Consider the following 22,840-nt stretch of genomic DNA (forward strand, 5'->3'; position numbering starts at 1 on the left):
TAGTTATAAACCAATGTACTGGACCTTTTAACGGATCACATGTTTTCGAACTTGGGAAGTACAAGTTTTGATTACTTTTGTGGATTGGACCAATCTGGTGCTATGTTTGTTAGCAGTAATCGTAGGCAGGACAAACAGACAGACATGGCTGTGATCTTGATCCAAATACACTTAGCTTCGATGTTCGGAACCTGTTAAATACTTTTTGACCATGCAAGAATACCCTTATAACTGAGATACAAAATAAAATAAAGGTTGTTTCACTTAGGTCAAGAGTTTGCTTCTGCCAAATAAGCTTTAATTTCGGGATCCTCGGCCGTTCCAGCAGTGCATCAAGTCCTTGGCATATGTTTCTCGCACGGACACACTCGTACACATGCAGTATGCTAAGTGACCCCGCAACCTCAACGCCTGACCGACCGAAGGCATTCCATTCCGTTCGCAGTCGGGAGCTTCGCTGTTGCTTTCGTCAACTGCGACATAATTTATGACGCTTTCATTAAAAGCGACAAGCGAGACAAACGCCCACACAATCACGGCTGGGTAACGAATGGCCAAAGGAGTTGCCCGGTTCATGTTTCCAGTGTGTGGGTGTGTATTTTAAATTTGTTTCGCTGCGGACCCAGAAGACAAGCGTGCTCGCAGGGAACTCGGCTACGTGTGCCAGACAGTTGTCACAGGCAAAAACATCGGTCAGGATTGGGGTTGCCACGAGGAGGAGGAGGAGGAGGAGGAGGGTCAGCCCTGGCAGACATTTCACCCCAAACGGTGTCAATTTTTTAATGTCAAGCGTTTAACTGGCGTACCGTTGCACTCGGTTCCTGGTCGGAGGCTTCCGTCGCACTTTGACATAATTAAAGGCCATTAATCACGTGTGCTGATTCAACAACGCCCACTTTGCAAGCAGGTGGGAGTGGGTGGTAGTGGGTGGTAATGGCTGGGAGCGGGTGTGAGCATGGGCTGGCAATGGGCCGACAGGGAACAGAGGACGGGACCCCGGTGACCTCTCGAGGGTTAATACAGCTACTTGAGCCTCCTGGTGGGATGGCTCAGGTCGGATCTGTTCGGCCCTGCTTGGTTGGGGGCCAATCGATTCGGAGAAACATTTAAATTCACCGAGACCCGTAAAGACACCGGGCTGCTGTCCTGCCACAAATTGTGCCCGACTGAACAATTTGCTTTTTTTCAGATGCTCCGCTTCGCTAGCGATTTGCCCCTTTCCAGATTCGCACGCCGTTTTGTTTTTTGTGCCGGAGCATTTTGGCGTCAATTAACGTTCTTTGTTGTGGCGTTACATTGGACACATTTTCGAGGGCTAGAGTCATGGCCACGGTCACATCGCTGGACATGGTCAGAGCCATATAGATGCCGCGTAGATTGGAAATGTCGCGTGTATGTTGCGCTTCATTGCGCTTCAGCTTGTGGTGATTCCCATGCAGAATTACGTAAAAAATGTACAGTGTAAAAAACGTAATGTCTGATCCCCTCCACACATATGTGCATAACGAGTTCCGCATAGTAACTTTCTCTAGTTTTAATAAAAACTCTCTATTTCTATATTCGATTCTCTATTTCATTAAAATAATCTTTTGTTCTTCCGTTCCATCGCATTTTGAATATATACATTGTAAGCTGCAGTGTACAATCTGCAATAAGGACGACGATATGACAAAACAAATTCCCATATATTCACAACAGCTCCCGGATACACACACACATATACGCCCCGAAGCCTGAAATCCCAGCAGAGACACAATGTACATAGATACCAAGAGATATCGCCGGCATGACGGCATCCTCGGCGCTTATGTAGACTTATAGTCGCGCATATTGACCACGAGGGTGGTGGTACACCTTCGCTGGACCCCACCTCGTCCTCCGACTCCCAACGGGGATTGATTTTTAACGAGCATGAACTCTGTGCGCTATCAATTCCTGTTTTTTACCGCCCCTATACGCGCTTTAATTCGGGCTCAACAAAATTATGGAAAAGCAATTTTTAATAGACCCAAATGGCTGGGCAATCGGACAGCATGTGTGCTGGATAAAATGGTTAAACGACATACATACAATTCGAAAATTACTGCTGATCAACGGAAGTGTGTGTCAATTAAAATGGAGTTTGGGAAAGGGTAATCTATGCTATTAAACGGGCCTTAGTCTGCGAACTAATGGAATTTAAATAGAATGTAATGAACTTTACTCCGCGATGTCCACACCAATCCAACCGCAGAGTAAGCAAAAAGAAGTAACTGATCATTAACACGTACTAGCGGGTCAAAAGTCAACATGGCACTCGGCCATAATCCCTGAGCTGGCCAATCAAATCTTAATCCTCGAGTGTTTTTTAGGGGGCTAAGCCATCGCAAACATTTAAAATCCTACAAAGGGAAGTCGCTTGCGGCTTTAAGGGACAACAATGGCTCTAAGTAGGAAAGTAAACATAGATGGCATAGATGTCGCATTCGGCCCAAAGGACCAAAAGCGGTCGAGGAGGAGCGTGCTGGGCGGATTGCAGAAAGCAGGACCGCCCAATGAGAACTTTGTGCAGAGAATGCCCCCGGGCAATCCACATACATACACATATACACATACATATGAGCCTTGCACCCTGTCTACGTGTTAATTTGTTTCGGCGTAATTGTAACTTGACATGCGAGGTAATGGGGTGAATGGTGGGGAACCAAAGGCTGCCAAAAGTGTTTTAATTGAATTATTTTCATTGTCGCCCCAGCTCTAGTTTGCCCGCTGGCATTATTAACTTTTCTTGTTGCTGCAATTTATGCAAACTTTCTCGAAAAAACACTCTCGCCCACACACATACTACATTGCCTGAAACCCAAGCGCAAAAAGTTAAATGAGTTAAACGAGCAATTTCACGAGCGTGACGAAAGTTTTGCAAATGTTCCTGGAATGCGAAGAGCAAAAAACTACGTAGCGTTCGATTGCTTCGGTTTAAAAGCTAAAAGTTTACCAATGCTTAGCCCGCGGTCACCTAATTTCATTCGCGTTGGCATCGTGAAGATTCTCCAGTATATTTTGGGTATTAAGCAGTTAAATAAAATAAAATACAACCAATAATTTTCACCTACTTTTGATCCAGAGCAAAGAAACATTAAGGTGATGGCGTCTTTCGTCACGTCCGCGTTTTTATAATCATGTTATTATTTAATATAATATAATAATCATATCGAGGTCCATCTACATCAAAAAGGTATAACATATTTACTGAGAAATCTTACAACCTGATATAATTTGGTATCTGATAGTCGAGACACTCGACTTCTTGTTCTTCTTTTGGTTTCGAAGATTAGATATTTCCCAGTCACCCAGTTCCTCATGTCCTGCATTTCGATTCGATTTCTGATAAGTGTTGGTCAACGTGTTTGTCAAGCTGTACAGTATGCTAGTAATAGCATTAGATTCATTACCTAGTTAATCCATAGATTTGAGGTGAAATTCTTATATCAATGAAAGAGTTGGGACTAATACTGTAGGTACTAATACTAAACTATTCATCCAACTTTAAACATATTTAATTTTTTAATGTTAAGAATACCATTAGCAGGAAGTAAAGTTAAAGAGGGAGGTTATCCTAATTTATGCATTCTAACAGAAAACAGCTATTTGGCTAAATCACTTATAAACGAATTTAAGAATCTACGTATTGTCTTTGAAAATGTTTACCGGTTAAGATATTCCAAAGCCATAATCGGTCCTTCAGCCCATCAATATTGCTACTATTGTGCGCTTTCTTATCGCATCAGTCGGAAAACATTTTCAATTTCAATGGCCTAACGAGTTGTTGCTATTTCGGCGTGGTTCGCTTTTCTTTCTTTTTTTTTTGCCGGGAGCATGGCGCATAAAAATGTTGGTCCAAAAAGGCCAAATGCAAATTCCGAAACCAGCCAAAAAGGCAACAAGGAAATAAGCCATTCACACTCTGCTGATATGGAATATCGGCAAAGGCGAGTGGCAGGGAAGGCAGAAGGACGTGTGTGTGGGCTCTAATTCAAAGGCCAAACAACAGCCACACTCCCCATGCAGCCCAATACCAAAGCGATGGAGCCAGGGGGAGGGGATAAAGAAGAGCCAGCACGATGTGCAAAATGTTCTTAATTCTCAATTCATATGCAAATTTATTTTATCGCCAGCTCTGGCTGCCGGCTGGAAGCCCGACTGGGTGGATAGCTGTGCCTGCAACAACAGTGAAAGGAGTTCGGGCGGACAGGGTCCTCTAGCCCTTCGAAACCCACAAAGCCATTTCAATCATCCGATACTCGATTGGAAGTCGTGAACGGTTGTGGCCTGGAAGGAGGTTTCGTCACGTTATTCCTTGTAATTGTGCTTTTCACTGCCCGCTCTTGTCCAGCACTGGATAATTGATCGCTGGCATTAGCAGTTTCATATGAGAAACTTACCAACTTTTTTTTATATTTATTTATTTAGTGAAGAATCCGTACATCATAATATTTTATCTCAACATCACAGGGTGGAGAAACATTCTTAAAAATTACCAAACACTATATCAAAATAAGTGAATTAGGTAATTACCATCCAATTTCTCTTTTTTTCTTTTTCTTTCCAAGACTGTCAGATATTCGTTACTCATCTAAGGGCAGTGCGAGGTATAAATTTCAAAATGAATTGTCAAAGCACATAACTAAATTTAAAAGAAAAAAAATCCTTGTTGCAAGAGAGTGGGCGTGCCAGATTTGGTTCAAAAATAGTAAAATCAAAAATATATATCTAAACCATTTTAAGAATTGTAGGCATGACCATTTTAGTGCGCACTAAGGGAATTTTGGTAACAAGACTTTGGCATATAGAATTTTGTTTTGGCAGAGAAATTGGCAAAATTAAATATATTAGCCATCATAGGCATCGAGGCATCACCGCTTCTTTGGACAGTAAGACGGATATGGCCAGAGCAACTCTGCTGGCGATCCTGATCAATAATATACATACATATGTACATACGTGTAAACTTTATCGGATTCCTTCTACATGTTACATACTTTCTAAACTTAGAGGGAGAACTAAAATCTGCAGAGAAAACATTGATAATTATTATTTATATTATTATAAACTAAATTAATGGAAATATTACTTCAAGAACAAAAGAAACATAAAAATGTAAATGCATTCTTTTATTGTTTTCCATAGTAATCAAATATGAGCTTTTATTTTTAAATGGAATTATAAGATGAAAATAGAGAGTTGCTAGGTAAAAATGGTTGATTTCATATCGCTTGTCCAAGCTGGCCAAGCGAGGGTCAGACCGCTCGAATCATCGCCCTTCTCTCGTAGTAGGAAGCCGGAACCAACCGGAAGACATGTCGTGCTGCAATGGATGCCGCCACCGTTCTCAGACAATTTTTTCCAGCCAGAATCATTGGCACTGGGGCTTAGGCAACGGGCACTCCGAACTGGTCAGAGTCCTTTAGGTCTACGCCATTTCAAAGCAATTGCTACGTTTACAAAAGTGAAGCAAAGTAAGGCGGAAGTGTTTTCCTGGCTTTCTTTGCCCGACTTTGTCGGCCTTTTTGTAGTGAAAGTCTTTCTAATTGAAGTGGCTCGGACACACACCGAGCTGGTATTTTGAATTCAATGATGCGGCAGGCGGTCAACGCCTTTGACTGTCTGCACGAAGTTGGCTCCTTCGAAAGGACACCAGCCCGGCCAGCTGGTGAAAAAACCGGCGAGACCGTGCGGAAGCAACTGTGCCGTGTATGTCATTAAAATTTACTACAATCTATTTTGCTTGCTAATTGGCACTTGGCCATGTCCTGCTCAGTCGCTTTGTGCCTGCCCCAAGATCCAGCTCGACTTCTTCATGGCCATAATCGTAACTTGCACCGGGCAATTAGTGCCGGCCATAGGCCAATAATGGCATGTGCAACACAATCCCGTCCAATGCTCCGTGCGCGTTTAATTACGGAACTAAGCACTTGCAGGCCTTACAGGAAGAAGACATTAGCCTAGCATAGCCTAGTAGGAGGAGTATATTCCGGATCACACTTTAAGAGCAGCATCCGCTTTTCACAACTCGAGTCAAAAGCGCGGCTAACGCGAACACTATAAGTCCATTTAAAATGCCCATTTGCATATGTCGAGTGCCAGCTGAGTTTACGCCTCATCTTGGCCACTTCCCGTTGGTTGGTTGGTTGGCTGGATGGTTCGCAGTGAATTCCACCCAAGTACTCCCACTGGATTCCATTACACTGCATCGCTAAATTGCTAATTACGTGGCTGCAACTTCCGCGACAGCAGAAGCTGCGCCCATGACTGCAGCATAATGAAATCGCGAACGGACCGTAATGTGAGTGCGAAACTTATTAGAAAATATTTACGGAGCTCTTCAAAAACACTGACTCCATTACACGAGGCAAATGGCTATTGGCACACTAAAGTGCAATATCTGCTATGATGAGGGGCACGTTTTAAAAAGGAACAGAGGGTCATGGGTCAGAAGTGTGACGTGTCAGCCCCCATCTCCCTTTGCTTCTAAATCTTCAATTCCAAAAAACACACTTGCCAACTCTCCAGCTCTAAAAGATTCCTATATCGTGGCACATCAATATGATTATATCTAGAGTGTTCCAAACTAAAGACTATGCATTCACAAGACTTGGATAAAATGAAATTGTGTGGGTATCAACAAGTTAGCGGATAGGTTGGTCGGATGGGATTTCTATATTCTACTTTTAAAATATATGTCAAATAATACCTTAAAGACATCAACTGCTCCCTTTCAAAGTTATTCCAAAACATATTTGTCGGTATGTTTACTTTCTTCTATGTCTGTTTGCTTAAGATCCTTACTTAATTGGGCTGCAGGATACAATTATATGAGATCACGCAAAAAGCATTCCGAACCTGAATTTTAAAGTTGTTCAATTTTTTTTGTCGAAATGTAACTTATGGCCCAAAAAAGGACTATGTTTCATTCAGATTTTATTCGCCTTACTATGTATCGTTTAATTTTATTTAGCACTAGGAAGTTTAAAATAGTTTTCTTACAATAAGACCATCGATTTATTAGTTTTGTCGGTTGATCTTTACCGAACCCAAAAATGACATTCGTAGGAAAATAAATTTGAACTAGGAAAAAATCTAGCTTCGTCAATCCGAAGCTTATATACTCTTGCAGTCAATATAAAGCAGGCAAGAGGGTATTCTATAGCCTCGAGTGCCTCGACTATCAGATATCCGCTACTCAGCTGAGAAATTTGTAAGCAAACATTTAAACATTTTTTAAAGAGAATCACGAAGAAAACCAATTTTTACTTCAGTGCGTATGGAAGTTTTGAATTTTCAAGCTAACTACACTTCTAAAGCTATAATTATAATTATTTTAATTATTATATATTCTAGAATTATATACAAATAAAAATTGGGAAATATAAAATACATTTAGTGAGTCTATTTGCGTTGCAAATTTTCTTTCTCTGAAAAATATTTACATGCCACCTAGGAGCCACTTTGACAATGCAATTCCGAAAGTCTGACAAGTCAGACCACCGCCCACATGTGGAAAACATTGGTGGTCACTGGATCCTCCCGATGTGCCTGGAACTGTGGGCATTTGCGGCTTTTTTAGGTAAGTTATTTGGCCTGCGGCGCAATCGCCATCCGTCCGTGGCCTCTATCGCTGGTCCGGTAACATGGACTCCCCGAGGGGCGGGACGTGCCACAACCAGCAGCAGTTGGATAGGACACTTGCCACAAAACCGATTGCGAGCGTCCCATTGTTTGTCACACTGCAGTTGTTTTGTTTTTGTGTGCGGCCGTCTCTCCGCCGGCTCACCCTGCTCCTCCTGCTCCTTCTGGGCACCCGGCCTCTTTTCCGGAACCACCTCGATTTATATATCAGGTTCACTTTCTTGGGCCTCCCACTCTCGCTGGGGGAAAAACTTTCGTAATGAGCTTCGTACGGATTTGCGGTTTCTTCCACCCATCAGGAGTTGGGAATGGAAATCGGTGTGAAAATCCAGAACAATGGGGCAGTGTGATTGGCTTTGGAAAAGGTGCCACATCCTGCTTGTAGATGCATATCTTGGTCCGCACTCGAAATAATTCCAGCACTGGACCCATTGTTGGTACCCAAATTATTTACACATTATCTATGTAATCCAGACCCAGGCAAAGGACGAGCACTGGAGCCCCAGAGGACTCCCCACCCCACACGGAGCCACTCTAGCACTGGAGTCAGTCGCTGTTATTCTAATAGTTTAAGTAACCATAATATGTTGAGGACTTTTTAATAAACTTGAAACATGAGCGAGCGTGAGCCACAAGGACACCAGAGACCCGCAGGATGCGGACTAGGACCGGCTGCAGTCGGGCAAAGATTTATGCAAACCAAAATGTTGCCAAAAATTACAGTTTAATGGAGTAGACTCGAGGAGTGTGCGTGGTCCCGGTCATAATGAGCAGCGAGAACTTGCAACAAAGCCAAGTTCGCTCTAGACAAAGAGTCCTGGGGCCAGGACCAACTCCAAATGTAAGCAGAAGCAACTTCTCTAATTTCGCAGGAAATATGAAGCCATTAAAGTGCAGCAGACAAGGCTAAACATGGCAACATCTTGGCTACTGCGCCACTCACATACTTAGAGGAGGCGCCTGCGAATGGAGGAGGTCCCGGTCCACGCAAGCAGCAGGCGGACGAGGGAGCCGGGCTGCAGGATGGACTTAACACTCAGGGGCCATGTGGCCCGGCAAAACTTGTCCTCGAGAGTGTGAAAATAAATTCTGAAAAAGTCGTAGAAGTGAAAATGGCAACCGGTTTGCATGCGACAGCCGCCCCACTCCGGATTGCTGATCCTGGGCCAGCGCTAAACAGCTGTTGCACGTTTTTTCCTATTTCTACAATTTATGTCCACAGGAAATACGGAGAAGCGGTCCCCAGCGGCCATAGACCGATATATGTGCATATCTTTAATTGCCAACTCGGCCACTAGCTGCGAGAAAAATGAGCTCTGGCGAGCTAAGCGCGGCTTTCTGGGCCAGCTGGTGTCCCATGTCCGGTGTCCGTCGCTAGTTGTACTTAATCACTGCCCAGTCCAGCTGACATCTGGTTGTGCCCAGTCCTGGAAAAAGGAGTGTACATGCCAGGATATATGTATACGGTTAGGTGTTGAGCTTAAATTATTTTATTTTTTGTGCTCGATTATTTTATATTACCATTTTAAACTTCACGTTCCTTACGAGTGGTTATAACCGCAACAAAGAGGTTTGTCCAGACCTTCAAAAATGAAATTGATTTCGCTAAGAGCTACCACTTTATTAACCAAATACCTGGAAAGTGTGAAGTAACGTGATGTAAATATGATGTAATTGTTGTACATGCTGGCGGTCATCATCGAAGTATATTTCTATTCATCTCCTTAAAGAATAATGTTTTGTGTTGCACCATTCTGAGATGTCTTCTCACATTAAGAAAGTCAGTAACTATTTTTATTCAAGAGTATCTTTAGTAGGAGCAGCACCGATGATCATCAAACGAAAGGCTTCCACAACCATGTGGCATGAAACCCAGTAAGTGAGGCGGGATACGATGACCGCGATGTCGAGCTGCCTGAAGTACGGTTCATTTTAATTTGTGTTGATTAATTGCATTGTCAAAGGGGTTAAGGCCTTCTACCATCAAGTCCGAAACAACAGAAGGCCTGCTGAAACCGCATGCCAAGTGTTAAGTGTCGGAGCCACGCTTTTAATACAATTTGCGGGCAGATTGGCGGAAAGTCGAGCGGAAAAGTCAGGTATTGAGTGGTGCGGATATGAGACGGTACTGTGGGTTTTGGAGGCATAATTAGCTGCGCTTTCGATGAATATCAAAGTAGGCACCCCACTCGAGATTCGGCATCCGCCCAGTTGCCCAGTCGCCCCCGACACCAAATTGCTTTTAATCAGCGCCCATTGAAATTCCGATCGCACATCGACAATAATGTCGAACATTAGGCGGTTGGTTTTTTTTGTGACCACTCTTCGCGTTTTGCTGTATCGAGCTATTGTATCTCACTATCTTGTGGAGCGGACATTCGGTTTAATGGTCGCTGGTGCTCCAAATTCTGAAATTAAATAGAACGTAAAAACAGCACACCAAGGATGATCCCTCAATTTGCATAAAGAGCCGAAGAGGGTATGTGATAAACAGGTGTCGAACAGGATATAAAAGTAAATTGGTTCTTATTTTGTTTTTATTTGTTTTGCTCTTCCTGGGTCCATTTTCTGTTTTCGGGTATTTTAAAATATTCATTGAAGCCAGTGGCAACTAAAGTGCTTGTGGATTCTTGTTCTATGTGGACACAGAATTATATGCAAATTCAAAACCTTTTCTCTTCCTAAGAAAATAAATTTTCGAATAGAAATTTTTATTCATTATACTATTTTTTATATGTAATAGTTTGAAGGAAGGTTCAAGATTTATTAGAAATCAAATGAATGAATTTGTTGGTGGGAATTTCTTAAGCTTCAAGGGTTTTAAAAAATCATTTGCAGTTCTCAAAAAAATGTTTTTTACCTTTAGTCCTGATTAGTTTCCCTCTGTTTGTGAGTTTATTGTTTTCAATATGTGGCTAAAGCTCTAACAGACATTTTCTTGGTGAAATCTCCATCTTTAAAAACAGTAAGCCATTTGTTAGGGTATCCCTACTTCGAAATAATGTCGACCCCGTTTTTTGTTTTGCTCCAGTCGAAGTAAAGTATTGCGTATAAGTAACTAAATATAGGCCATTGCCATGCGAAGCACGCAAAATCATGAGTTTGCGTTCTAGAAAATAGGTAGAATTTTAATAGGAATATGATGACTATTGCTGTTTTTGAGTTTCTCATGTGGGTGGTCCTGCTTTCAATTATTTCTTAAAGTTTTCAAGTAATTCATTCCAGTATTCTTGTCGATTCAATTATGCGATTTACGTATTGAACTATAAGGAGGCAATAAATATTTCAGTCTGTTGAGCTACTCAATCTTTTTAGCAAGCAAAAGTGAGACATATTAAGTGCAACGGATTAATATGCACATAATCCACTTAATCTGCGATTACTGAGCAGATGTCGCCACCTTTGAAGTGCCGAATATCAGAAGACGATTAAAACAGAAACTCAAAAATCGCTTATGATGAGTAATTCGAATATGCGATCCATTATATACTGTGTAGTTACCTACTTATAGCCAATGTTGCGCAACGCAATATTTTGTGTATTCCTTGTTGGAACAATGCAAATTAGTGTTAACACATAAATGAAAAATATAATTTTAATGAATTATTTGCAATTTAATTTCATTTGCACCCGATTTATTGCCTTTAATAGAGTTAACACACACTTCTTTGAGTGGAAACCGATTATCTCTTTCAAATACTCAAATCTTAAGATTTCATATTATTTCATTTGGAAACCCAAAACACCAGGTATTCCAGCGAATCAAAAAGCATTTTCGACCTTCTGTGCCGCAGTGCGTATGATTGATGCCCCGGAGCCATCACTTCTTTCCGTGAAGTGGAGCGGGTGAATGTGCAGTAATTGACATTTAATATGCAGCTTCTGGCGCCTCCTCCAAGCTTTCGTTGACGTCACCGAGACGGTGAGTCACCACTGGCGGTATCCTTTTCCCGCAGATTGATTATGCACCGCATGCCTTAGCTGTCTACTTCAATTTTCTAGGCGGCGCTCTTATATCTGGGCGATAAGGCGCACACGCACCCATAAACCTCGATTCCACCCGCCTCCTGAGTCTTCGAATGACCTTAAAACTAAATTGCCAATTGCGATTTTATGGCCCACATGTGTCCCACGGCGGCGTGGATCATTTAGTCGACCCAGGTCCGATCCCTTGGCCCAGTGGCACCCCCGAAGAGGTCCACAGACCGTCGACACTTGGATGGTGCGCACTCCGCGTCATCATCCAGCGTTCGGAGTTGTCAGGCGGATGGTTCGCACGTTCCCGCGAAGATCCCCGCTGCATACTAAGCAGGGATCAGTCGCGTCTATGGGTATATCCGATTTTTTTTGAGCCTCTCATTATGCTCGATGTGCTGGCCTTTTGCCTGGCTCGTCGCGTATATAAATCTAACGCGCTGCCCCGATCAGACATCACTTCTTTGGTGGAAACTTCAGTGACAAGTTTAGCTCCTGCTGTGATCAGTGCGCCATTCCGTAACCCACAACCGAGACCCTCGCCCACCCCTAAAAGGATTTAAAACACTAGTTCCCCTCCGAAACTAAGCTCAGTCCAACATGAAGTTCTGTGCTGCCGTGGCTCTGCTACTGATCGCCGGCATCGTGGCCAGCGGAGATGCCCTGCCCGCCAGGAAAAGTGAGTTCGCCGCCCAGAGGATTGCACATTCCGCTAGCACAATCACCCTCTAATCATATCATCTGCCACCCTCCATCCCTTCGCCACCATACTGAAGACCGGCAATACCTCGTTCCAGGAATGGTCTACCTCCAGCAGCCCGCAGCAGCAGAGTGGTACGGATCCGCGCCCCATCAGCGCTTCATGTATATGCAGTATGTCCAGCCCGGCCGCACCCATGCCCGCTCCACCCAGGCAGCCAGTGCCCTCGTGGCCGGAGAGACCGTAGCCACCGGAACCTACCTGAAGGGTACGTACTCCTCCCGTCCGCCTCCCAATCCCCGCCAGCACTAACCACGCCCTTCCTAACCAAAGATTGCAATCACGCAGAGTCTGATGTCAGCGCCGAGGGAGTCCCAGCTGAGGACGTCCTCGCTGCAGCCGGAGCCCACGGCGCCACCTCCGTGGCCGAGGCTTATCCCGACCAAGCGCCAGTTGTCCAGGTGGCCACCGATTCCGACGTAGCACCCCAAGCCGAGTCAGAGGCTGAACCCGAGCCCGAGGCCGCAGACGACGCCGCTAAGGTTCCACGAGACTTCAACTTCGCCGCCGAGGAGGCCTCCGTCGCCGCTGCTGCTGAGGAGGAATCAGTTCCCCTGCCCGTTGCCGAGGCCGAGCTTCCAGCCCCAGCTCCAATTGCTCCAGTGGCCGCCGTGGTGCCAGCGAACCGCTACCTGCCCGCCAAGAAGAAGGTGATCGTCGAGCTGGATCAGGAGGAGGAGGAGCCCCAGGCCGCCGCCATCGAAGACGAGGAGGAGGTAGAGAACGCTGTGGCCGACGACGTTGAGGAGGACGAGGAGGAGCTGTCCGTGCCCGTGAAACCCATTATCGCCCGTCGTCCCGCAGCCAAGAAGCCCGTGAAGGCTGCTTCTCCCGCTGGCAAGCCCTCCAAGAAGCCCGCCGCCCCTCTGCCCGCTGGCACCTTTTTCCCCATCGATTTCGGAGGCACCAACGGCGGCGCCATTGCCATCGCCAACTCTTTCAGCACCGGCGAGGGCGGATCTGCTACCAGCCACGCCATCGCTTACGGCTCTCCGGAGTCCGCCGTCCGACGTGCCCGCCCCAATCCCAGCAAGTTCCGCCACTAATCCCTGAACCACATCTCGCTGGCGCCCGCAACTGCGAGGGCACCCGAATCAAATCAGTCTAAAACGATTCTCCTGTAATTATTAGCAAATTTGTCCATCTTTGAGCGCAATAAAATAAAGTTTTCTGTTTTTAAATTTTTCGATCGCATCGGGCTTTTGTCAGTGGGTGAACATGGATTGACTGGCTAGTCATCACATCTAATTGAAATAGCTTATAGTAAATTGTTAGTTATAAATGAACTATCTGCTTTCCATCGACGATAACGCCACCTAGCGGCGGTTTCTTTCATTAATTACCACATCATGGTCATGGAAATCCCCTAATTTTATAACACCGTGTAAAGTTATAGACTGATTTGGGCAAGAATATATAATTAAGCCATTGAAAGATTATTATCAATGTCAATCCACTTAGCCGAATGACCTGCAGCTAGTGTATCTTTTTTAGGCTTGTAAACTTCTACATCATTTAAAATAAAAAATACACTAGAGACACCGTACTCTTAATTTGCGTGACAGTTTGTACCGGAGAAAACGGAATATTTAGTTTTTAACAAAGGTAGGCTCTTTTTTTGAAAGGTCACTTTGTAAATTGTTTTTGTTTACGTAATATTAATGTTTTAATACCCGCGATGTTTTTTCTTGGCAAAGTGGCATTTTAGTGAAACTTCATACTTTCAGTAACAATTCTGTTACAAGCGGTACATAAAATTATATTTTAATGTTTCCAAAAACGTAGTATGGACAAAAAGAGAGCGCTTCAAAAAGTCTAAAGTTGACTATTACTCATTACGCTTTCATAATTTTTGAATAGATGGAGTAACTTAGACTGGAATAACTTCTAAGAATGCTGTCATATGCGGACAAAACCCAGTGAAAATCAGTTCACAATTACCAAAACTATTTTTAATTCGGTTTTATATGCTCTAAATAGTTGTATTTATATATTGGTAACTTTTTCAATCCAGTTAAATGCCGAAGTTATAACGTTCAAGTTAAATTTAAAATGATTTTTCTAAACTCCTCAACACAGGAATGTTTGCTATGCAGTTAGTTTATTTATGTCACACTCTTTGCTTAATTTCATGATAAACGGAAAAAAATTAACAGCAGCCCAGCCGAAATGCAAATTGTAATTTCAAAACATAGGTGCACTTATGGTCCGCAATGGATAGAAACAAAGTAAAACAACCGAACCTAGAAAACAGTGCACAGACATAACCCACATGGTTACGTTCTTAATCTGAATGGTGTATATATGTATATTTAAAAGACACTACGCGTATTGTACAGCTGGCTATACTGCTTCGATTTTGTTTCAGATTCTTCTGTTTCTGCTATTTGTATACAAGAACGATATGAGGCATGCGAAGTGGTTGCTCCTCTGTAACAAGACTACGTGGCTATCGGCTTGGAATCCTTCAAAACTTTTTGCATAATCGCGACAACTAATATATAAAAACGTTAAAACTAGACTGCTCTCCGATGCCGCCGCTGCTGCTTCTCATGCTAGCGCTGCTTTGGCGGTCACCATGGGTGTTTCGCTGATATCAGTAACCGTACTTGTCTTGCCACGAGGTCATCACATCGTTGGCCAGGTTGCTCAGACGGCCGGCCACTTTGTGTACACCCTGGCGTACGCTCTCTTTTACGCTTTCCACATCCAGATCCGGTGCACTGAAGTTGACCGAAGATGCTGCAATAAATCCCATTTAGACCTCATCAGTCTAGAGCGCCTTCTTTCACTCACCCCTATTGCCCCCACTGCCACCAGGGGAGCCGTCTCCAAAATAGTCCGACGAAGATATAGCTCGTGATCCCTGAAAGCGGTTCAAGCTTGCGCTTACATCGGCCGAAGACTGTTCGCTGGCGAAGTATTGGTCGGAGCCGAAGCCCTTGGAGTTGCCGAACTTTTGCTGGGCGATCACGGGATCTGTGCTAGTTCCTCCTTTGGTGTGGGTCTGCGAGGAACCACTATTCTTCTTAACGGGCGCCGACGTTTTGGGCTTGTCATAGTCATTGCTGCCAGAAAACATGGACGTTATATTGCTGTGGCTGCCCCCAATGGGCTCAATTGTCTCGTAGCCCAGCGCATCAAGTTCAAACTTATCCAGCTTGCTGGTTCCGCCAACTGAGCTCTCCCGCTTTTCACTAGACCCTCCTCCTCCGCCGCCGCTGCTGCTATTGCCGTATAGCGAATAGTCAGTGAAGAAATGTTCGCTTTCCAATGAGGAGAGTTTCGCTTTAGGGGCGGCCGACTGCTGAATAGTCTCCATGTCGCCGAGAGCGGAGTGGGCCATGTCGGAGCCTCGCAGGTTGAAGCCCATGCCCAGCCGCTCCATCTGTTTAGCCTTGGCAGGGTCCATGGTCTTAAGCTTGGCCTCCTCGCGAGTCTTCTGCATGGAGAGTTCTTGGTAAGCCAGGCGCATGCTGGCCACCGTCTCCAGTTCCTCCTCGGCCGTCTGTGGCTTAACCACAGGTGCTGCTGCAGCTGATGTCTTCATCTCGTTGGCCGCGTTGGCACGGGCCTCGATGTCTGCGAAGTTAGTCTTAACTTTCGTGGCTCCCAGGCCTCCCACTTTGCGAGCACCCAGCTAAAAGATAAGAAAGTTGATTAGCCAGTGCTTCACACTGCTGGCGTTGACACCTACTCCACCCTTCTTCGGCTGCACCTTTCGCGCGCCTATGGACGACGGCACTGCTGCCGGCACCACGGAATTAAGCAGATCCACGCTGGGGGCGCCACCCAGTTGCGTTTCAACGCTGATGACCGGAGCAACGGTGGGTGGGTTTGGATTTGGATCCTGCTGAAACAATTTAAGTGTGAAGGATTAGTGAACGGCTACAAACGTAAAATCGAAAGCTGCTGCGGGTCCCCTGCGTGTAAGTGGCGCCATACCTTACTGACATTGTTGTTCTGGACGTTGAAGTCCACCTCATTGTCACACTGGGCGAAGAAGTCCTCCTCCCTAGCGGCTTCGTTGCCCTCGCTCTTGTCCGTCTGTTCCAAATGCAGCTGGTGGGTGTAATGTGTACAACATGGAGGAGTAACGGAGTCATGGGAGGAAAGGAGCAGGCGGAGCAGTGAAGCAAAGCAATCGTCAGTTAGTGGGTTTTAGTGTAAAATAACTACATGCACATGAACAAAACGGTTGATTTGAACTCACCTTTGTGCCATGCACCTTCATGGCCTGCTGGGCCTGGGCACACAGCTTGTCCCTGTACAGCTGGGCCGCCCGCGAGTTGTACTTGACCTGGGCGTCGGTGGTGCTGCAGTTGTGGGCGCGGAAGAACTGCGCCGCGTTCGCGTTGCCGCCCAGTTGCATCTGGCGGAGCTGCAGCCAGGTCCAGTTGGTGTCCAGGTTGGTGCTACGCACGAAGGTCAGGTGCACACCCAAGTTGCGGTGCACGGCAGAACAGTCGATGCAAATGAAGATGCCATAGGTAACGGAGGACCAGGTGGGAGCCTTGGCAGCGCAGTCGAAGCAGGACTGCGAATGAGAGGGAAGGAGAGCAGGGAGCCCCATTAGTCAGAACCCCAAGGGCGAACTGGCGAAAGTAGGCCACTCACTTTGTTGGCTGGCTGGGCGCGCAGGCGACTGAAGACCGACTCGATCTCCTGCTTGGAGGGTCCTGCTGCTGGACTGGCCATATCGGATGGTTCGAACTGAAATATCTCAACTGAAACACGAGTTGGTCGACGTTGCTAGACGGCCTTCGAGGCGCTTTCTGGCGCTCTCTGCGACTTCGATTTCCGCTGGCCGAGGGAAGCCCTAGATACCAAACACAAACCTTTGCCAAATTGCTCGACTTTTCAGAACGTACGTGGACGTGTTTTCCTTTCGTCGTACTCGACGGAACGAACCACTGCGTGCTGTTAGTTCGCTCAGTGCTGTTATGCGCACTAGTGCTGGACAGCGCAGAGGTTCTCGGCGATGCCACGTTTTGCCTTGGATAAATAATTACATTTCATGAGGGGTATTCGATTACTATCGGCGATTGTTATCCGATTATTTTTCGCATTTTACGGAATAGTTTTTACAAACTAAATTATGAAATATGTTGCCCTTAGTTGGTTTCTTACAATTCTCTCTGTTTGCCAAATACGAACAGAAAAATTGAAGGCATGAAATTTGTATTTGCTAGTTCGCAAGGTCTAAAATTATTATTTCCTAAATATTAATAAAACAAAAATTGCAAAGGTAACTCATTTAGGTGACCATTCTTGTTTGGGTAAAAATGAAATGTAAAATGATTTTAAAAAATCCGATAACGAATAACTACTAGCTTCAATGGCTTAGCAATTTTAAGAATGAGCTATCGAGTGCCTTCAGTTATCGAGTATAAGAAGACCAATGCTTCGCTGATAAATACAATTAATTCAAACGTATGGCAAAACAATGAGAACGCGGAGTGGCGAAACAGTAATTTTGTCTGGTATTGGTATCAACTCTGACTACGGCCTCCCAAGTGAAAAAAAGCATTCTGGCCAGGTGTGTATTTCAACCGGCGTCGGCCTGTTGAATCCCTGATCAAAAGTCACCAGTTGCCTAAACGAAATATGATTCCTCATGTATAGCCCATGAGCCACAAGGGCAGCACAGACATAGCCCACGGACTGGATATCGGAGACACCGCCAACGCACATGTGCAGGATGGAGAAGTCCTTAGCTCGAGAAGCAATGAGCATGATGGACTTCCGCAGGAAGTTTATATTAAGAGCGAGCCCTTATACGAAGATCTGTGTGAAGTCCTGGACGAGCTGGGGGAAATACTGGATGAGGAGCAGGACGATGTGTTGGATAAGAGGCAGGGCAACAATATAGATAGGGACCAGGGAGAGATTATGGATAAGGAGCAGGCTGAGTTGGATGAGGGAGAAGCGGATACGCCACCGGCGCCCTCCATCTCACTTACCGACGACGCCTCTTTATTCACCAGAAGATCCAGACCATATGCTGACGATTCTCCCTTAAGCTTTAATGGATCTTTATACGAGCATGGAGAAATTTCTTCAAGTGAGGAAGGCCAGAAAGAACCAGTTCGTGGTAATAATTTACATGAAATTGCCTTAGTGCGATTCCGAAACAGTCCAGAACAGAGCTTAAAACGCTGCAGTATCAACGCTTTCGTCGAACGAGGGTTTTCCTCGGAGAAAAAGATAAATCGAAGGAGCACCCGCAGCACATCCAATGAAAAGAGTGGCACACAAAGACGATCGGTTAGTCGCAGTCGCATCCCGAGGTGCAGAGGCAGAAGAAGGAGCAAGTCTAGGAGCCCAACTAAACCCAAGCAAAGATCGAGTCCGCCCACCCACAAAAGGCGATCCAGGCCATCTATAGACCACATCAGGTCTCGGAAGCGAAGCCACTCTAGGCACCGGATGGAGCGGCGTAGCAGACTACCATCTAGGCGCAAACATATCTCGCGGTCCCGGAGCCCAGATCGCAAAAGTCGTTCCCGATATGTACGAGATAGTCCTCTAGGCAAAGGGTCAAGACATGCGTCGCCCTGTGGTGGGAGCCGTCACAGATCACTCAGATCCCCAAGCGTTAGACGGAGGCTTGGGCCGAGGAATTCGCCAGTACGCCGCTCTCGGTATCGGTCAAGGAGCAACTCTAGGCCCATCAAACATGGTGTACAGCATCGCATAGAAAGTAGGGCTTACCTGCGTGATCGTTCAAGGAGCAGGGGCCGGTCAGCAAGCAAATCCAAATCTGTAAGAATCACACAGCGGGAGCTTTCAAAACGCGCATGCAAGTCGCGATCAAAGAGTATACACAGGCCATTAAAGACCGTAGTTTGCCGACGTTCCAGGAGCCGATCCAACAGCCCCCATACTCGCCTTCGGAGAGTTTCAAAGAGTAGCTCTCAGCCCGCACACACACAACAGCTGAATAACACCTCACCACCTTTGCCCGCAATATCGCCGCGCCCCATTTCTCCGATGGTTACGCTTCACGATAATCGAACTAGTTATTCAAAGGAGATGATCCCGTACCTGCTTCCTACCCCAAATTTTCCACAAATTTTCTACAGGCAGACGAACTACACCCATACGGAGTATAGTGCGGAGTATAGTGCCGGCAACGTTACCGGATCCTTCGGGCAGCCTTTTCCGGAGCTGGGGCCGTACGACCTGCGCCACCGCTTGTCCACGACGCGTTCACTCCATTACGTAGGGCCCAACGATTTGCGGCACCATATCCAGGGAATCTACTCGCACCAAACCGCCTTTAATGCCTACACCGAGTGGCCCTCGGTGTTTACTGAGAATTACCACCCCAGTGGTTACTACTGAAAGGCTCCCTATGGTTAACAATAAACATTATTACTTGCAATACATTTACAACATAGTTGAGTAGCCTCTTCGACGGGTCAATCCAGGCTAAAAACCAAAGCCAGGCTAGACGTAAAAGATAGAACGTGTAAAGTAGCGGGCACAACACCTCATCCAAGGAGGATCCTGCAGCGGTGTCTCCCCGACACTCCTCCATGGTTTCGGCACGCAAGAATGCCAAGCGGTCGGTGCTCATACTGAAGTCACTGTCCAACCGCTCCTTCTTGTTTTCGCTCCTACCAAGATCCAAAACGCAGCGGTCGACTTGTAAGAACAGTGGATAAGCCCGCTCCTGATCGTCCTCACTTGTGGCCATGCTTTGTACGATGCTTTAATAAGACGTGTTGGAAGCTCGGTGCTTGTACCTTTCAATGGAATACTATAAACAAATAATCCCGCAAGGAGTAGCAGAACTAGTGTTGGCCAAGACACAAGCTAATAGTACCACGGCACTGTAGATAATGGGGAATAAAATGAGAAAAAATTTGAAAATTGTTCCAAAGTGACCTGTTTGGCGGCGTTAGTGGACGTGGCAAAGCGTTTTTTGGCAAATCAATAGAAATTTACAGGACTAATAAGAATGTGAAAAAATATCAATACATTTTGCAAAAGTGTGGGCGTGGCAGTTTTGTGCAGTTTTTGGGCGTTAGAGTGAGCGTGGCAACATGGGTCAACAAGCTTGCACTGCGTTTTTCTCTCTAGAATCCGTATGCTGAATCTCAACCTTCTAGCTTTTATATGTAGTTCCTGAGAACTCGACGTTCATACGGACAGACCGGACATGGCCGGATCGACTCGGCTATTGATCCTGATCAAGAATATACGCTTTGGTTCGAAACGCTTCCTTCTGCCTGTTACATTCTTTTCATCGAATCTAGTATATATACCCTTTTACTCTACGAGTAACGGGTATATCTAACCTTTAGTTCGTAACTAGGTACGTATGCAGGTACGCAGCTTAAATCATGTATGGACATACAGCCAGCAATGAAGCACAGTGGACTGTTAGACAACACTAAGGATAAGTGTTGAGCAGCAAATAACAACAAATTTTGTTATATTTGGACGTTACAAAATAATTTCACTTAATTTCTAAATCGGAATCCTGGATCCGCTGAAGCGCCGGCAGCATTGAGGCGAGTTCCGTGAGCAACATAGGGTCCCGCACAGTCCCGTCGACAATGCCGCGGACAAGCTGCTCCATTTCAACCAGAAAGCGCCAGTCTTCCGCCTGCAGGTTTCTAGACTTTCTGAAGATGAGCCGATCGGACTTAAAGCTTCTCTCGGTTCTCACACTACAGCGATGCGTGTCGACATTGCATTGCAGACACACCTTGTCCCTCACGTCCTTTTGGTCCTCCGTCGGAGTATTTGGTGTTCCGTGCTTGCTGCAGATGAGGTGCCGTTTTAGGGCGCCCAGATGCGTGTAGCCTTTTTCGCAGACGGAGCACACATGCCTCCCCAAATTAATGGCGGACTGGCTATCCCTGATGGCTGAATGCCTCAGCCGACATCTGTGGGCCACCAGCGATGACTTCAGTTGAAACTGCTTCTGGCAGGACTCGCACGAATGGTGTCCTGTCATGTGCTTCTCCTGGTAGTGGCGGCGGAGCTTCCCGATTTGCCGAAAATCCTGTACGCCGGGTCCATGCTTGTGGTATCTGCAATCGCTGCGTGGACAGTGGAAGCAGTTGACCAACTGGTGATCCGGAACGCGTAACTTGTGGGTGCATACAATGTGCTTGTGGTAGCGGACAAGACTCTTGTACACCTTGCCACACCACTCGCAACAGAAGCCAAGCTCATCCACAAGTTCACCCACGTCAACGACGGTGCACCTCCTGTTCTCCATTGTGGAGCTCTTCTCTTCCCATAATACAACTAATATGGCGCCGAACTATCGGCAGTGTTGGGTAAATTTGTGCAAGGCGCTGCCAGTGATGGAAAATGGAAATATCTTAGGTGTAGTCATTTGATTTGTCATGCCTCAATATTAAAAATTATATAGTGCACAGGTGACAAACTTTTTAATGAAGCTATTCCTAATTATATGGGACCAAAGGCATTAGAATAACCAAATGCGTAACGGCCATACATTGGCTTTGCACTATGCAGCCACTTTTTTGGTGACGGCCAAATTTGAGTTTGCTTGCTTGTGTGAGCAAAAACAATAAGCGAGAACGTCCATGTATATGTGTGCGACCTTGTGGTAGAAGACGATTTTCGGGCCGAAATCAATTGTGCATCCAAGAAACGAATTTACACAATTGGAGTTTTGGCCAATTTCGTTGCAATATTTCAATAGGGTACTGTGAGTACCTTTTTCAGTATTAATAAAATACAGTTGCGATCTGCAATTGTTATTACTTTTGTAATTTAAAACATAAATATTACAAAAAAAAGAAATTACATATTTCAAAATATATTTCATAAAAATAATAAAAGCTACATATTTAAAGGGTAATATTTAAAATTTAAAATTAAAATTCAAAATAAATAAAAATTGATTTCTTAAAGCACGACGAGCGGTCATAAGCACCTATGAATCGATGTCTACTACACAATGTCTACTATTATTTTTTTCACGTCGCAAACTGAATACTCTAATGCCAATTAATCTAATATGAAGCCATTTTTGAAATTTATTTTGTGATATTACATATGTACATAGATTCGGCTATTACTATTTCTAAACTATATTCAAATAAAAATACCGTTAAGGGAATGCAAAACAAGAATTTTTTGCTTGGTGCCAATTGATTAAAAATAATATAGATTTCAAGTCTAAGAACTTGTAAAGTGAGGGGCATATGGTGTAAAATTTACAATGAATGAGCACACATACAGTTGTCGGCTGTCACTGTATGCGTAAAAAACAGCTACTGGCTGTAGAGCTCGCCGCTCTCTCGCTCTTGAACAAAAATTCGAGAGAGCCTGAAGCCACTTCTAGTGACTTTGTTAGGGCCCTAAAGCACAAGTATTTTTTTTGCGAAGAATGCTTTATATCCACTTTCTAGTTCCTAAATTCTAGACGTTCACACTGAGAGGCGCGCG

At 45.2% G+C, this 22,840-nt stretch overlaps 4 protein-coding genes across 10 annotated transcripts; 2 read left to right on the forward strand and 2 right to left on the reverse strand.

Moving 5' to 3' along the window:
• The first annotated feature begins 12,109 nt into the window (after positions 1 to 12,109).
• Positions 12,110 to 13,581, forward strand: LOC6616583 (brain acid soluble protein 1). Of its 4 annotated transcripts, none has more exons than XM_032718318.1 (3): positions 12,110 to 12,319; positions 12,417 to 12,608; positions 12,689 to 13,581. In XM_032718318.1, exons 1-3 carry the CDS (start codon positions 12,241 to 12,243, stop codon positions 13,444 to 13,446), a joined length of 1,029 nt encoding a protein of 342 aa, XP_032574209.1. In that variant the 5' UTR covers positions 12,110 to 12,240; the 3' UTR covers positions 13,447 to 13,581. The 4 variants fall into 4 exon arrangements, with proteins under 4 accessions (XP_032574209.1, XP_032574208.1, XP_032574210.1 ...); XM_032718317.1 differs by having other exon boundaries at positions 12,111 to 12,319; positions 12,674 to 13,581; XM_032718319.1 differs by having other exon boundaries at positions 12,111 to 12,319; positions 12,438 to 12,608.
• Positions 13,582 to 14,336: 755 nt separating this feature from the next.
• On the reverse strand, positions 14,337 to 17,331 carry LOC6616584 (ADP-ribosylation factor GTPase-activating protein 2). Of its 4 annotated transcripts, none has more exons than XM_032718315.1 (7): positions 17,239 to 17,331; positions 17,018 to 17,127; positions 16,614 to 16,937; positions 16,346 to 16,462; positions 16,098 to 16,253; positions 15,197 to 16,040; positions 14,337 to 15,142 (listed from the first exon to the last, which is right to left on the reverse strand). In XM_032718315.1, the coding sequence occupies exons 2-7, from the start codon at positions 17,096 to 17,098 to the stop codon at positions 14,997 to 14,999; spliced, it is 1,668 nt and encodes a 555-aa protein (XP_032574206.1). In that variant the 5' UTR covers positions 17,099 to 17,127; positions 17,239 to 17,331; the 3' UTR covers positions 14,337 to 14,996. The 4 variants fall into 4 exon arrangements, with proteins under 4 accessions (XP_032574206.1, XP_032574207.1, XP_002040943.1 ...); XM_032718316.1 differs by having other exon boundaries at positions 17,018 to 17,113; positions 17,239 to 17,329; XM_002040907.2 differs by having other exon boundaries at positions 16,098 to 16,250; positions 17,018 to 17,320.
• A 452-nt stretch (positions 17,332 to 17,783) lies between these two features.
• On the forward strand, positions 17,784 to 19,795 carry LOC6616585. Its single transcript, XM_032718918.1, has 2 exons — positions 17,784 to 17,939; positions 18,026 to 19,795. Exons 1-2 carry the CDS (start codon positions 17,847 to 17,849, stop codon positions 19,745 to 19,747), a joined length of 1,815 nt encoding a protein of 604 aa, XP_032574809.1. The 5' UTR covers positions 17,784 to 17,846; the 3' UTR covers positions 19,748 to 19,795.
• A 929-nt stretch (positions 19,796 to 20,724) lies between these two features.
• On the reverse strand, positions 20,725 to 21,638 carry LOC6616586 (gastrula zinc finger protein xFG20-1). Its single transcript, XM_002040909.2, has one exon. The coding sequence runs from the start codon at positions 21,636 to 21,638 to the stop codon at positions 20,868 to 20,870; it is 771 nt and encodes a 256-aa protein (XP_002040945.1). The 3' UTR covers positions 20,725 to 20,867.
• Between the last annotated feature and the right edge of the window lie 1,202 nt (positions 21,639 to 22,840).

The sequence above is a fragment of the Drosophila sechellia genome, chromosome 3L (genome assembly GCF_004382195.2).
Source record: "Drosophila sechellia strain sech25 chromosome 3L, ASM438219v1, whole genome shotgun sequence".
Taxonomy (NCBI): domain Eukaryota; kingdom Metazoa; phylum Arthropoda; class Insecta; order Diptera; family Drosophilidae; genus Drosophila; species Drosophila sechellia.